Source organism: Hemitrygon akajei, chromosome 26, assembly GCF_048418815.1.
Source record: "Hemitrygon akajei chromosome 26, sHemAka1.3, whole genome shotgun sequence".
Classification (NCBI taxonomy): Eukaryota; Metazoa; Chordata; class Chondrichthyes; order Myliobatiformes; family Dasyatidae; genus Hemitrygon; species Hemitrygon akajei.
Genome location: NC_133149.1, coordinates 20,108,281 through 20,123,602, shown reverse-complemented (window position 1 = coordinate 20,123,602; position 15,322 = coordinate 20,108,281). Strand labels below are relative to the sequence as shown.

Genomic DNA, 15,322 nt, shown 5'->3' with positions numbered 1-15,322 from the left:
CTTTTTTCGTAACAGTGAAAACACCTTCTGTTAGCAAAAACAGGTAACTCATGTAGGTCTTTCGTAACAGCAAGGTGTCGTAAAGCGAACGTTCGATAAACGGGGGCCACCTGTATTTGTCTTTTAATAATTCCAACTGCCAGTTTGAGTGGCAGGACGATCATTAATATACTTTCTGCAGCAAGCCAGAGGTTGCATGACCTATTGTGCCCTGTTAAAGAAGAACTTGGAAATGTTAATGGAAATGACATAAATTTGGATTATAATCTACCTGCTACTCCCCTCAGCAGCACCATCCTATCAAATTGCTTCATTTTAAACCTTTCCCTGACAATCAACCTATTTATATCCTTTTTGTATATGAATCTGTGTTGGACTTAAGATCACTTATCTGTTGTGTCCATCAGTGTGCTTCTACCTATTTTACGTTTCGTTATTCCAAGCCTTGACTATTCCAGCACATTCTGGTCACTATTGTACTTCTTGCTGTAAAACTTGATTGGTTGTACAAAATTTCTGCCTTTTTCCTAACTCAGACCAAGTTTTGTTTTCCTGTCACATCAGTTTTTACAAACACTATCTGGTCATTGACTCCAGCGAGGTCTCAAGATTGCGCTTATGGGGTGAGGCTGTTTTAGGCTTTGTTCCAATCCTTTTACTTTTCTTCTACCTACAATCACCCCCTAACTGACCTACCTATTCTATATTTAGAATATACCTATTCTAAAGGGGTTGATACTTATGAATTTTTTTTCGACTGTTTCAAGTATTTTTCAACTGGTCAAAATGTCTAAACCACGAGAACCTACAGAATCAAAATCGGCGAAAGAACCATTAACTTTGGAAGCAATTGCGAAACTTATGGACTAGAGACTTGAGAAACTGGAGAATAAACTCACTCCAAAGCTTTCTATGCTCGATGAAACTTTAAAGACAGTCAACGCAAAACTGCAATCACTCACATCAGATACTCAACAGCAACAAACAAGAATTTTAGTTCTCGAAGATGCCACTTGCCAGAGAGATCACAAAATTGAAACTTTGGAACAAAAGCTATCTTCGACTTCTCAACTGCTGGAACGTTATAAATCCAAGCTTACTGATCTTGAAAACCGGTCTCGAAGACAGAACCTCCGGATAATTGGGCTTACGGAAAATTTTGAGAAGGGTGATCCGACTGTATTTTTCTCTAAATTTTTAATGGATGTCTTCGGCTCAGAAGGTCTGGATACTCCTCAAATAATCGACCGCGCACATCGTATCTCTCGTTTTCAACCAGCTCCAGGCGCAAAACCACGGCCGGTGATTCTCCAGCTTCATTATCCTCATACTAAAGAACGTCTGATTCGGGCTGCCCGGAAAAAGGGTATGATTGGCTTTCAAGATTTCAAATTTCGTATTCTGGAAGACTACAGTCCCAAAGTTTTGAGGGAAAGAATGGCTTTTAAACTGGTTATGTCGGAAATCCATCGGAAAGGTTATAAACAAGTGTTGTTATTTCCATCACAATTGAGAGTTACTCTTCCCGATGAGACTTGTCAGTTGTTCAAATCTCCAGTGGATGCCCAAAGACTTCTTGAAGAATAGCTCCTTTTCACTACGAGTTGACTAACGTATTGCATTTTTACTATCCGTATTAGCTTTTTCCTTTAAGCTAATAATTAGTCTAGAGATTCGGACCTTTCATAATTTGATGATCCTTATGTGATGGCTGATAGTGTATTTTTTACACACTTAACTAAAGGTCTGTTTTTTGGTTTATTTTGAGTTCTTTTTTTTTAAACTATTATTCTGTTAGTTTTGTAAGTAACTAGGTGTTTTTTAAGCTTATATACATTTTTGTCTTATATCTTTAATGCTTAAATATTAAGGTTTTTTAAAAAAAAACTTTTTTCCAAGATGTCGTTTCTTCTTCCCATAAGACCTTAGTGCTTGGATACGTCACATCCATTTGGATGTGTCTGAACTAGACTGAAGACCTTTTAAAATATTAATATAATGTTATCCACTTTTGGGTTTTAACGATTTAGTATTTTTCTTTTATTTAATCCTTTTTTATATATATAATACTAATTTCATAGTTTAATCCTTGTTATAATAACCCTTTTTTTTGAATATGGGTGGTTTGTGTCTGTTTTTTTTTACTTTTGAGTTGCCGTCTTGAGTCATGGGGGTAAAATTAGTATTAGTTTGCCTGCTTGCCTCTTTTTGGCTTTTTCCTGGGTTTCTGGGAGTGGGGGGGAGGGGGATTCTTTTTTGCTTTCGCTTTTTGCTTAGTTTTCACTTCATGGGCTGACTCGAAAGTACCAAAATGGCTGGAGTGTCGTAACTTCCAGTTCCTCTTTGAACTTGCTCTCCTCTTCCGGATTCATGAGTTTGTCTTCTTTTTAACTTTGTGCGTTAACTATGATAAATTTTGGCAATATGGATAAGATTATTAACGTTGTTTCTTGGAATACTAACGGTTTAAATCATCCGATTAAATGGAAAAAAATATTTAAAGTATTCCACAGAATGAATGCTAATATTATCTTTGTACAAGAGATTCATGTGAGGAAGGAGGATAGTCAATTTTTTTTAGGTTTTGGAAAGACCAACAGTATCATTCAAACTCCCAAGCCAAAGTAAGAGGCGTTTCTATTTTTATAGATTCCTCAACCTCTTTTATACGCTATGAAACAATTTCGGACCCACAAGGTAGATTTTTGCTTCTCACTGGTTTACTTTTTAATCAAAAAGTAGTTTTAGTTAATGTTTATGCTCCAAACACTGACTGACCTGAATTTTTTAAGTGTTTATTTACACCTTTCCTTAATTTAACTGAGTACATGTTGATAATGGGTGGGGATTTTAACTGTTGTTTAAATCCCTCGATGGATAGATCTAAGTCCACTCAGGTTCTTCTGAATAACTCAGCCTCTCTTATTAACTCCTTTATGGTTGATTCTGGAATTTCTGAAATTTGGCAATTCTTACACCCCAACGACAAAGAATTTTCATACTTTTCTCATGTTTATCATAATTACTCAAGAATTGACTATTTCTTTATTGTTCATCGTTTACTTACAGACGTTATTGATTGTAAATATGATTCCATTACCATCTCTGATCATGCACCTTTGAAGCTATCTATTAAGACAATGGATTCATCCTCAGATGCCAAATCTTGGTGGTTCAACTCTACTTCAGGACTCAGACTTTCTCAACTTTATTAAACAACAAATTGATTTGTTTTTTTCAACAAACTCTACAGAAGAGATTTCTAGTGGAATATCATGGTACACTTTTAAAGCATTTATAAGCGGACAAATTATTTCATACTCTGCTGGAGTCAGGAAACAAATTAACACTGAAATACTTACATTGATTGATAAAATTAAAGAAATTGATAAGACTTACTCTGTGACTCCTAGTAAAGAACTTTATAAAAAGAGAGTTGAACTTCAAATGGAGCACAGTTTGTTATTATCCTCCTCAATTGAAAATCAGTTAATTAAATCCAGGACTCAGTTTTATGTACATGGAGGTAAATCTGGTAAATTATTGGCTAATCAATTGAAAACTGCTTTGGTTAAACGGCAAATCATTAAGATTCGTAAACAGCATGGCACTTTGACGATTGATCATAAAGAGATAAATGAAGCCTTTCAGGATTTTTATAACTCTTTATATCAATCAGAACTTGTTGAGGATTCTTCCATAATGGATGAATTTTTTAAGAAAATTGAATATCCCGAAATTAACAGCGGAAGATTGTGTATTTCTAGATGCACCTATTATGGAAATCGAAATAAGAGAGGCTATTTTTTCAATGAATTCAGGTAAAGCCCCTGGTCCGGATGGTTATACTGCGGGATTTTTTAAGTCCTTTTCTTCTATAATCTCTCCTTGGCTTTGTAAAATTTTTAAAGATGCGTTAACTGTAGGTAAACTACCACAGTTTACCTACTACAATCTTTTTATGACACCTCCATTTCTCTAATTCTTTAAAAAGCTAAAGACCCTATTGAATGTGCATCCTATCGGCCTATATCCTTGCTGAATATGGATTCCAAGATTTTAACCAAAATTTTGGCCACTAGATTAGAAAATATATTACCTCAAATTATCCCTGATGACCAGACCGGATTTATTAAAAATCGTTATTCATCCTTTAACATTAGAAAATTAATTAATATAATTTATACTCCTTCATCTAAAATACCAGAATGTGTCATTTTCTTAGATGCTGAAAAAGCGTTCGATAGAGTTGAATGGCCATATTTGTTTAATACATTGCAGAATTTTAATTTTAGACCGAAATTTATATCATGGATTAAATTAATATATTATAAACTTTTGGCTTCGGTTCACCAATAATCAAAGATCTCCTTTTTTTCAGTTGTCCCGTGGTACGAGGCAAGGCTGCCCTTTAAGTCCTCTATTGTTTGACATTGCTTTGGAACCTTTAGCCATTGCCATTCGTGACTCACCTACCGTAGATTCCGTACTACAGAGCGCACCTGATTAAAAGCCGCAGGCTCTAATTTTAGAAAGAAAATCAATTTTGTACTTGTACAAGCCGCACCAGATTTTAAGCCGCAGGTGTCCCACGTTGTAATATGAGATATTTACACAGAAAGATATTACACGTGAGGATTTTTTAACTTTTAATTAAATCCGTATGGTAACATAAACAAATCCATATTGCAAATGCTTTTTTTCGAACCGTGCCTGTAACACGGTTACTTTTAAATATGCATACGTATCGGTAACACACAAATTACGTTGCGTATACTTTTTTACTGAACAGTGCACGAACAACATTCCAATATCTCCTAACGACTGGTAAAAAAATATATACTGCAGCCTACCAGGAAAAGTTATTGATCACCTTTAACTTAAAAGCAGCGTTCTCGCGCGGGTCTAATGCGCTCGCCCCCACCTTTCTGTTTATCGCAAACCAGTATTTTCCCACAAGACGCGGCGAAACCGGATGTGACGTCATAGCATCCCGGGATGTAGTACAGAAAACAAATATACTTAAAACACTTCTAACTTTAACTAGAAAATACTAACAAATGAATTACTAAGTGAAAATATTATAAACTAAATAACTGCCATAAAGGCAGCACAATGCTTTTCTTCGAGTGTTTTCCATGTTGATGAAGGTGAGTACAAATGACTGATTTACAATAATTTAATTGTGAAAGTGCGCTTGATTTATCGTACAATTTAATTGGACCTCTGTGAACTACTCATCAATTTTATTGGTCTACTGTTACGAGGCAAAATGTTTTTGGCGGCATGAAAAAAAACCATGCATTAGCCGCACCGTAGTAAAGGCCGCAGTGTTCAAAGCTGTTCAAAGCGTGGGAAAAAAGTAGCGGCTTATAATCCGGCATCTACAGTAATATTTTTGGTATTACCCGTAGGGAAGGGACTTATAAGTTATCATTATATGCTGATGATTTGTTACTATACATATCTGACCCTGAGAGATCTATTCCTGCTATTTTATCCTTGCTTGCTCAGTTTAGTAGCTTTTCTGGCTACAAATTGAATTTTAATAAGAGTGAATTATTTATATTAAATATGCAAGTTTCAATCTATAAGCACCATTTAAAGTTGTTACAGATAATTTTACTTATTTGGGTATTAAAATTATCAAGAAACATAAGGATTTTTAAAAAGTTAACTTTTTACCTTTAATTGAGCAACTTATTACCATTATCCCTATTATCTTTGTCATTGGTTGGTCGAATTAATGCTATTAAGATGATAGTTTTTACCCAAGTTTTTATATCTATTTCAAGCATTACCAATTTTTATAACTAAATCTTTTTTTGACATTATTGACTCCAAGATATCCTCGTATGTGTGGCAGAATAAAAATCCTAGATTAAGTAAAAAATATTTACGGAAGCCTAAGAAGGAGGGTGGTTTGTCTTTGCCAAACCTAAGATTTTACTACTGGACAGTTAACATTCGATATTTAATATTTCGGACACAAGAATCGGTCATAGTACCTTGCCCACAATGGGTAAATTTGGAGTGTAAATTTGTACAAGACTTTTCATTGTTTTCTATTTTAAGACCTTTGCCTCCTTTTGCTTTATCTAAATTGAATAAACAAATAACTAATCCTATAGTTAAAGATACATTACGAATATGGTTTCAATTTTGTTAATTCTTTGGCTTGAATAAGTTTATCTTATCAAGCCCTATTGTATCTAACTTTTTTTTCCAGCCCTCTTTTATGGATCAAGCCTTTGTGTTATGGAAAACAAAAGGTATAACATGTTTTCGTGATCTATTTTTAGATAACAGCTTTATGTCCTTTGAACAGCTGTCCAATAAATATAATTTACCTGAAACTCATTTTTTTAGATACTTGCAAGTTAGAAATTTCTTGAATAATATGTTACCGTCTTTTCTGAAATTATGTCCAATGGATATTACGGAAAAAATTCTAGCTCTGAATCCTTGCCAGAAGGGTTTAGTAGCCATCATTTATAACATGATCATGAAAATACAGCCAGGGGTATCAGAAAAAAATTAAGAAGGAATGGGTAAAAGAACTTCTCCCACAGAGCAGTGGGAGAAAATTTTACAATTAGTTAATTCTTCTTCAATTTGTGCTAAACATGCCCTAATACAATTTAAGGTTGTACATAGGGCTCATATGTCCAAGGACAAACTTGCTCGATTTTATTCTCATGTTAATCCAACCTGTGACAGATGTCATTCTGAAGTCGCTTCATTGACCCACATGTTTTGGTCTTGCCCCTGTTTGCAAAATTACTGGAAAGATATTTTTGGTATTATTTCAACAGTTCTGAACATCAAATTGCAACCGCATCCTATTACTGCAATTTTCAGTTTACCAATGGTGGATAATAGTTGTTTATCCCCCTCAGCTCAACGGATGATTGCATTTGTCACATTAGTGGCTAGAAGCTCTATCCTATTGAACTGGAAAGAAATTAATCCTCCAACTATATTTCAGTGGTTTTCTCAAACTATTTCTCGTTTTGAGTTTAGAAAAATTAGAAGTGTTGTCTTCGACACTTCAGTTAAATTTGAAGAAACTTTGAGACCATTTATTCAACATTTTCATATGAGCTAAACTGACTTTTCCTAAACCTTATTCTTATCATCTTTAATTATTTAGATAGAGGTGCAGAGTTATTGACGCTACTGTGTATATTTGATATAATGCAATGGCCCGTGTTGGTTAGGTTAGTTTTTTTGGGGGGAGGGGTTTCTTATTTTTTCCATTTTCTGTAACTACTATGAGTTTGGGAGGTTATTATATATGGATTATCAAATATTTGTATTTATACTTTAACCTATTAATTATGTATTCTCAAGCTCTTTGTACTCAATGTTTCATTTATGTTTGTTTAAAATCAATAAAAAGATTTAAAAAGAAAAACTCCAGCAGTGAGAGGGTGGTACACATGGTCCTGGCTACAACAATGGTGCTGATGTTGAGAGGGTTCAGACTTTCAGGTTCCAAGGCGTGAATATCACCAATACCCTGTCCTAGTCCAAACATGTAGATGCCATAGCCAGGAAAGTTAACCGGTGCCTCTATTTCCTCAGAAAGGTAAAGAAATTTGGCATGTCCCTGTCGACCCTTGCCAATTTTTATTGATAGAAAACATACTATCTGATGGCAACTACCCTGCTTGTGACTACAAGAATCTGCAGTGTTTTTCATACAGCTCAGTACATCATGAAAGACTCCCCTCCATGACCTCTGCTTATACTTCTCTTTGTCTCAGTAAAGCAGCCAGTATAATCAAGAACCGTACCCACCCTCAACATTCTCTCTTCTGCCCTCTTCCATTGGGCAGAAGATACAAAAGCCTGAAAGCACAAATCACCAGCTTTAAGGGCAGCCTCTACCCTGCTGTTATAGACTATTGGATGAATAGTTCCCTAGTATGATAGATTGACCTTTGACCTTATTGTCTACCTGCACTGCACTTTCTCTGTAGTTGATCTGCTTTAATCTGCCTTCTGTTACTTTACCTTGTACTAGCTCAATGTACTGTGCAATGAATCTGTATGAACAATATGCAAGACAAGCTTTTCATTGTACTTCAGTACATGTGACAATAATGAACTAATTCCAATTCTACATTCAAGATTCATTCATCATCAAAGAATGTGTAAGTTATACAAACTTGAGATTTGCTTGCTCGCAGGTAGCCACAAAGCAAGAAACCCAAAAAAACCCAATTAAAAGAAAAAAAAGAGAATAAAAACAATAAAAGGCCAACACTCGATGTGCAAGAGTAAGAAAAAAATACAAATCATACAAAACAATTAAAGTGAGCAACAGTATTCCGAACGAAAATGGAGTCCTCAGATTAACCCGGAGTAGGCCCAAAGCCTCACTTTATCAATTCATCATATTAGCAGCATGAAGCACAGCAGCCAGGGGCAGTCTTTGTAGCCTCAGTGCCATGGAGATGACCATCGCGGAGAAGGAGCGAAATCGGCTCTCGGCCATGACTGATACCCTGTCTTTTAAGTCTATCTGGGCCAGTGTTTATTGACCCAACAACGGAATAGTGAAAGGCTCCACACCCTAGAGAGAGGAGTGAACTTCATGGAGAGTGAAATCAGGTCTTGCCTCCGACCTGGGCCAGTGTTTAAATTCTCTAAACAGCGAATTTTACTTCACAGTAGGACCCAGGCCTAGACCATTCTGCCCAGCAACTTGCTCTGGGTCCAGAATCCAATACCCAAAGCCTGAAGCCACTCTCAAGCCCTTCAAATCAGCTCGGCGCTCAGAGCAATCCAACCTCGCACCCAAGCTAGTTGAACAAGTAACGGAACTTCGCCTGAGTGCCGATTTTGTTTGGTGCCCAGAGCAATTCAACCTTGCTCCCGGGCCATTTGAACGTGCATCAGAACTTCTCTGCCCAGGCCTCGACATCTTATTTCGGTGCCCAAAGTGATCCAACCTCACTGCCGGGCCGGCTATACAGGCATCGGAATTCCAACTGCAACAATTCTGCAAAAAACCATCGTGGCTCATCCTCCGAATTCACCTCGTCATCGCCATATCAATTTTTCTTGATTTTAAAATCCCTGATGTGAAAACTCTTTTCAGATTGCTGTAGTTTCATATCTCTGCCATATTAGCCTTCCAAGATGGCTACATTGCAGCATTGTTGCCAGTTTGAGCATCTATGATTGTAATTTATTCATGTATGTGCCTTCAGTTACCAGGATTTTCTTAAACACCCTCCCTCTCTGCACTGTCTAATCCCTCCTTTTAAAATTCTCCTTGTTATTTAACTACCTTAATGCAGTTGAATACCAGATATTATTGTCAGGCACTCTTGTCTTGGAGAAATGAACTGAATTAGTGAATAGGTCTTTGCTTCCAAAGTACAGATTCATAGCAGAGGTTCGTTCCATCCTTTGCCATGACCAGTTGAATGAGACTTAGTCAAGTAAATAGAACTTGTTCATTTCACCCAGTTTAAAATAACAGAAAGTTAAGGGATTTTTTTGTCTTTCTTCTCAGAAGTAGTAATTATTTTTAAGAAAGCTTTTTTTAAGTTAATCTGAGCAGAAGAAGTCAACCTCACAACCAAATTCTTTTAAGAGTGTATGAAACCAAACATTATAATGTCGTTACAAGGTTAGCTTTGATTTTCAGTATTAGTACATGATTAAAGACATGAATTGATTCATGAATTTTTGCAGTGTCTGTGTTAAATATGCTTTCAATTCCCACAGCGCACCAGTAATGTTCGTTCAAGTTTCTTCAAGGACTGTTTGTATGAAGTCTTTGATGACCTTGAATGCAAGATGGATGATGTTGGAAAGCACCTCTTAAAATCTGTTTTGAAATTGATGGAGAACGGATCCTTGGTCTTAACCACTAACTTCGACAATCTAGTGGAAATTTATGGGTCTCACCAAGGAACCAAACTGGAGTCATTAGACCTCACAGATGAAAAGAAGGTAAAAGTATGGAATACAATCTTCATGTACAAAAAATAATAAATTAAATTGTTTTTCAGTATTGGTGTTGAACCTGGTGGAGCTGGATCCAATTACATACTGTGCCTTGAAAAAGTATTCAGTCCCTACAACTATTTTGACATTTTACTGTCTTATTTTCTAAATTTAGAATATATTGAAGTAGGATGTTTTTGAGCTAATCTACAAAACATTGTTCATCATGTCAAATCAAAAGAATAATTCCAAAACCTGTCAACAATTTACTAAAAGTTAAAAACAAAAATTGAGGTTAAAAATCCCCTTTGTAATTCCTACACTAACTTCCCTCAGGTGCAGTACTGTATATTACCTTACCAATCACCAAATTTGTTGATGTAGAAAATTGGAGGATCACCTGAACAAGTACCCCTCCTCTCTGTAAAGTCCAATAGTATGGTAGATTGTCAACAGACCAAACCAAAATGATGAAAGAAGAGCATTCAAGGCAAATAAAGGAAATGATAATAGAGAAGCTCATATCTTGAGAAGGGTACAAGAACATACCTCAGAGGGCAGTGCAGTCCATCATGGAAAAAGTGGAAAAAATATGAAACCATAGCCATACTGCCTAGGTCAGGCTGGTCCTCTAAACTTAGTCACTGGAGAAGAATGGCACTTGTAAGAGAGGCTATTCTGAAGCCAACAGTCACTCTGAGTGAGCTGTGGAAGTCAGTGGCAGCAGCTGGAGTTGAAGTTCATGGCTCCCCAATCTCTAAAGCCCTGTGCAAAAAAGGTATTTATGGAAGAATGGCAAGGAAGAAACCCTGGCTTAAAAAAAAGTATATCCTTGCCTGTAAAGGCTTTGCAATGCATCACTTTTTTTAAAGTTGTGGACGAAGTTCTTGTGTCAGATGAGACTAAAGTGCAACATTTTGGCCTCAACACTAAGCAGTCTGTGTGGTGTAAATCTGATACTGTACATCAGCCAGGTAACACCATCCCTACTGTATAGGTAGCATCATGCTATGGGGATGCTTTTCAGCAGCAGGGACTGGAAATCTGGTCAGGGTTGATGGGAAGATGATTGCTGCTAAATACAGAGATTCTGGATAAAAGCCTGCCAGGAAGCTTAAACTGGGGAGGAAGTTTACCTTCTAGCAGGACAATGACCACACTGCTAGAGAAACCGTGGAGTGGCTACATATGAAGAAAACTGATGTCCTTGAGTGGCCCAGTCAGAGTCCTGACCTTAAAACAATTGAATATCTCTCGCAAGATCTCAAGATTGCTGTCCACTGCTGCTCCTCAACTAACCTGGAATGGCTTGAGCAGTTTTGTAAGGAGAAATGGGAAAATCCTGCTTCATCACGTTGTGCAAAGCAAATAGAGGCTTAACCATAAAGTCTGCTTGCTGTAATAGCTATGAGAGGTGGTTTAACTATGTACTGAGCAAAGATGGATTTGAACTGCTGACATTTCATTTTTAAAATTTTTAGTTTTTCATGCTTTACAATTTTTCCTGTATTTTGGGCTCTACTGTGAAAAAAGGAGCATGGGATTCACAAATAAAAATTCTCAGTTAAATTGACCAAAATCCCCAGTTGTAATACTCATTTATGTGGACAGAGGGCTGGGGGCTGAATACTTTTACAAGGCAATGTAACTTAACGGCAAGATATTTTGGCATATCATTGCATTTGTTGCAGCCTGTTTTGTAGGAACTAACAATCTGAATTGCTTGAAATGTATATTATTCATACATTATGTACACTGTAAAGCAAAGAATCTAAGCTCCCAGTCTCCTCCACATTTAGGACTGGATGTTAATTTGCTTTTTGTTTTTGAGGCATAGTTAATGACATAACCACAAACCATAATGTTTAATTTATTTTTAACTGAAGTGCTGTACACACAGTTTACCAGAGAAGAGTGATTCCTTCCTTCACATATGCTTGTGTGATTTTGTATTTGCTAAATAAGTCTTCTCAGCAAACTGGAAAGATACCGCCATCATTTCCTCTGCAAAATCATCCAAATTCACTGGAAGGATAAGTGAACCATCACCTCCAGTATTAAGGTTCTGGTTACACTCTTTGGCTGGCTACGTTGAGTAGGCTGTGACACTAGTCCTTCTTAATTCTGTCACAAAGAAGTCGTTGAGCTGATCAAGTTTTAAAAAAAAAATCAGAACTCAGCAGGCCAGGCAGCATCTATGGAAATGAATAAACACCTGACGTATCAGGCCAAAGCCCTTCTTCAGGATTCAACAATCAGAAATGTGCTCAAAGACTCCTTGAAGAAATGCAGCATCTGCACTGCTGCTTTGCTGTGCTTCACTTCAACACTTTTCTCCCAGATGTTTTAAATCTTTAAAGGCAAAAGAATGGCCTCAACTCGGTGTGTTCTCCACAGTTCCTGGTGCTTTCTAATGAGCAATACAAGGGATGTGGTTTGCAGTATAAATAAAACAAATCTTTAGGAATAGACAGCAATCTGTTTCAATTAGATTCGTTTTTTTTAAGTTTCATATTGTATTGGCCAAAAAAATTATAATGTATATGGTAATTGCAGTTTATTCTGCATAATATATTTGGAGGAACTAATCTCCACTTTTTTTATGTTTGTGGTAGGTGTTAGAATGGGCACAGGAAAAACGAAAGATGAGTGTTTTACATATTCATGGTGTTTATACAAATCCCAGTGGGATTGTTCTACATCCTTTGGGTTACCAGAACGTGTTGCGTAATACCGAAGTAATGGTGAGTTTTCTTTCTTGTGCAAATAACGAAGTGCTGTTGGATGCTTTTTAAAAAAAATAGCATACTGATTAAGCTGTTTCTTGGCTTCCACTGTTCAGTAGCTGGATCTTCGTATAAGCAATCAAACTTAGCAAGGAATTACCAATTGGCCTTAACATTTTTCCCTCCACTAACTGTGACAAAAAATGTCACCATCCACATCTGGGATGTTACTCTGCAGTGAACTAGTGTCATGGATTATTTTAGCTCAGTTTATATTGTTGAAAGACGAATCTTCAATTTACAACAACTTCATAGTTACAGGTGAGTCAAAGCAGTGTGAGATTTCAAGGTGGAAGCATAATTCTGTTAAAAGTCTTGATCCAGACAATTAAAAAAACAATTTTAACATAACATTCTGATGGATATGGAGCAGGAGGTCAAGTGGATGGGTACTTTGTTTTTTATGTCCTTTTCCCAATAATTTAAAACTGCTACATGAACTATATTAAGGGTAAAATTTGCTGATGCAGCAACCCAGCAAATTGCTGTTCTTGCTGTGGAATAGATATGATGCAGCATAAACTGGGTACATATCCCTTGGAGGTAGTTGGAATTATAGCATTAAATTTATAGTATTAATTAAATGTAAATTAATTGGCAGTCTTAATTGGGAGGTAGTTTTTTTCTCTTGCTTCTTCCAGCTGTGCTTTAGAGGCAATCAGATAATTCAGATTGATACTACAATGCAAAAGATATCCTAAATTGTTGTGATGCTGCTGTTTAGATCCATCAAACTGTCCTATCTGCTTTTTCAGATGAATATGCAGCATATTTGTGACACTATGTGAAAAATGGGTGATGTCCCAGTAAGTTGGCTATTATTTCTCTCACAACCTTTTCAGAGCTATGATCAAGCATTACATAAAAGAATATAATTAAGGTCAAGTGTATATGATGTCAGAAGAGACTCGCCAGATTGAATAGCAAGCTGTCTATATAGACAGTGGGAGATGAGGGTAGTTACTCAGATTGACAGAAGTTGGGAAGTAGAGTTCTGCAGATATTAGTGCTAGAGTTTCTGTTGTTCTGTTGTATCCAATTTAACAATTTGGCCAGAATTTGAAATATAATTTCAATATTTCCAGAACCCACCCAATTTGGGATGTAGCTTTAATAAAGAAAACCTGACCAATAGGTAAATGAGATGAACTTGTTCACCTAAAATGTATTAAGAATATGTAAAACAGAGGTATTAAGGCAAATAACATAGGTCCATTTAAATGGAAGTTAGAAAACCACATTAGGAAGAAAAATACAGTTATTGCTGAATTAGTAGAGAAAGACGTGTTAAGTGTAGTTAGCTGGGCCCAGTAACCTGTTTATGTTGCAGATGTGTAGCAATTCTTTTTGATAGTTTGATTTACCATTTGAAGCCAGCAATTCATATACAAAATTCAATTCATCCTGAAACAGAAGTGGAAGAATCATCTGATCTCTGAAGGACAGTCATATGCAACATAAATGTATATTGTACTCTGTCATCAACCGGTTCTTTCAGCATTAAGGAGAAAACCTCCACTGATAAATGTAAACTTGGAATGAAGTAAAAGTATCATGACTAACTATTTGGTTGTGCAGACTATAATTAATTTTTTTAATGTAATATTCTAGGAGGAAGAGTGGGGATTAGGAGAAAAGTTTTTTTAATCTTCATTATTATGCAGTGATTCCCATGGGGTAAAAGGTTTTGAGTGCATATCAGATGAGAACGTATTTTTGTCCACCCCCTAAGGTGCTTGTTAGTAATTTGTCTTAATACAGCCCACTTGGGCAATGATCTTCTGCATCTGAGTTCCAGTAAGAACCAGAGCCTTAAGGAAAGATGGGCAAAATATAAGATTAATTTTGCTTTTATAGAACAGTACTGCACAGGAACAGCTCATGATAATGTGTCAAACTAATTAAAGTAGTAATCAAATGCCTAATTAAACGAATTATTTTTTGCCTACACTAAGTCCATATTCCTCCATTTAGCACATTCACGTGCCTGCCTAAGATCCTCTTAAATGTCTCTGTTGTATTTGCTTCCATTACCACTCCTGGCAGAGGATTCCAGGCATCCACTACCCTGTGTAATAAACTTGCCCCACCTACCTTCTTTGAATGTTTCCCTTCTCATTTTAAATTAATACCCTCAAAAACAGTGGATTCCGGTTCATTGGGATGCTTCGGGACCAGTAGATTTTGGCCCAATTAAGTGGATGTCCTAATTAGCTAAAATTCCGTCGAAATAGTTTAAAAGGTATTTTTTTAAAAAGACAAACTGCCTTTTAACTAAGTAACAAATTATGTGTTTAAATGAAATATAGAACAAATTAGAGCTATCACTACTACTACAGTTCCTAATAGTTATCGACAGGAATTAATCCAGTGTACCTGTTCTTTTGATTGACTGTAAGTGAACAAAATCAGCGCAGACACCTGGTGTAGATAATGGACTGCCTTCATACAATGCTTTTGATGATTGCAACCTCCAAATTTTCATTATAACATGCAAGATGACTGTTGATGCTTTCAAATTCTTTGTAGTTCTTAATTTGTTGAAGAAGTGAAATTTTTTCATTTTCATT

The 15,322-nt window shown here is 36.2% G+C and overlaps 1 protein-coding gene across 2 annotated transcripts in view; it reads left to right on the top strand.

Moving 5' to 3' along the window:
- Positions 1–15,322, top strand: part of fam118b (family with sequence similarity 118 member B) — a 50,724-nt gene that overhangs the window by 30,120 nt on the left and 5,282 nt on the right. For both annotated transcript variants that reach the window (XM_073029684.1, XM_073029683.1), the window contains exons 4-5: positions 9,745–9,972; positions 12,582–12,710. In XM_073029684.1, the coding sequence (XP_072885785.1) occupies positions 9,745–9,972; positions 12,582–12,710 (357 nt within the window). The remainder of the gene's footprint in view (positions 1–9,744; positions 9,973–12,581; positions 12,711–15,322) is intronic.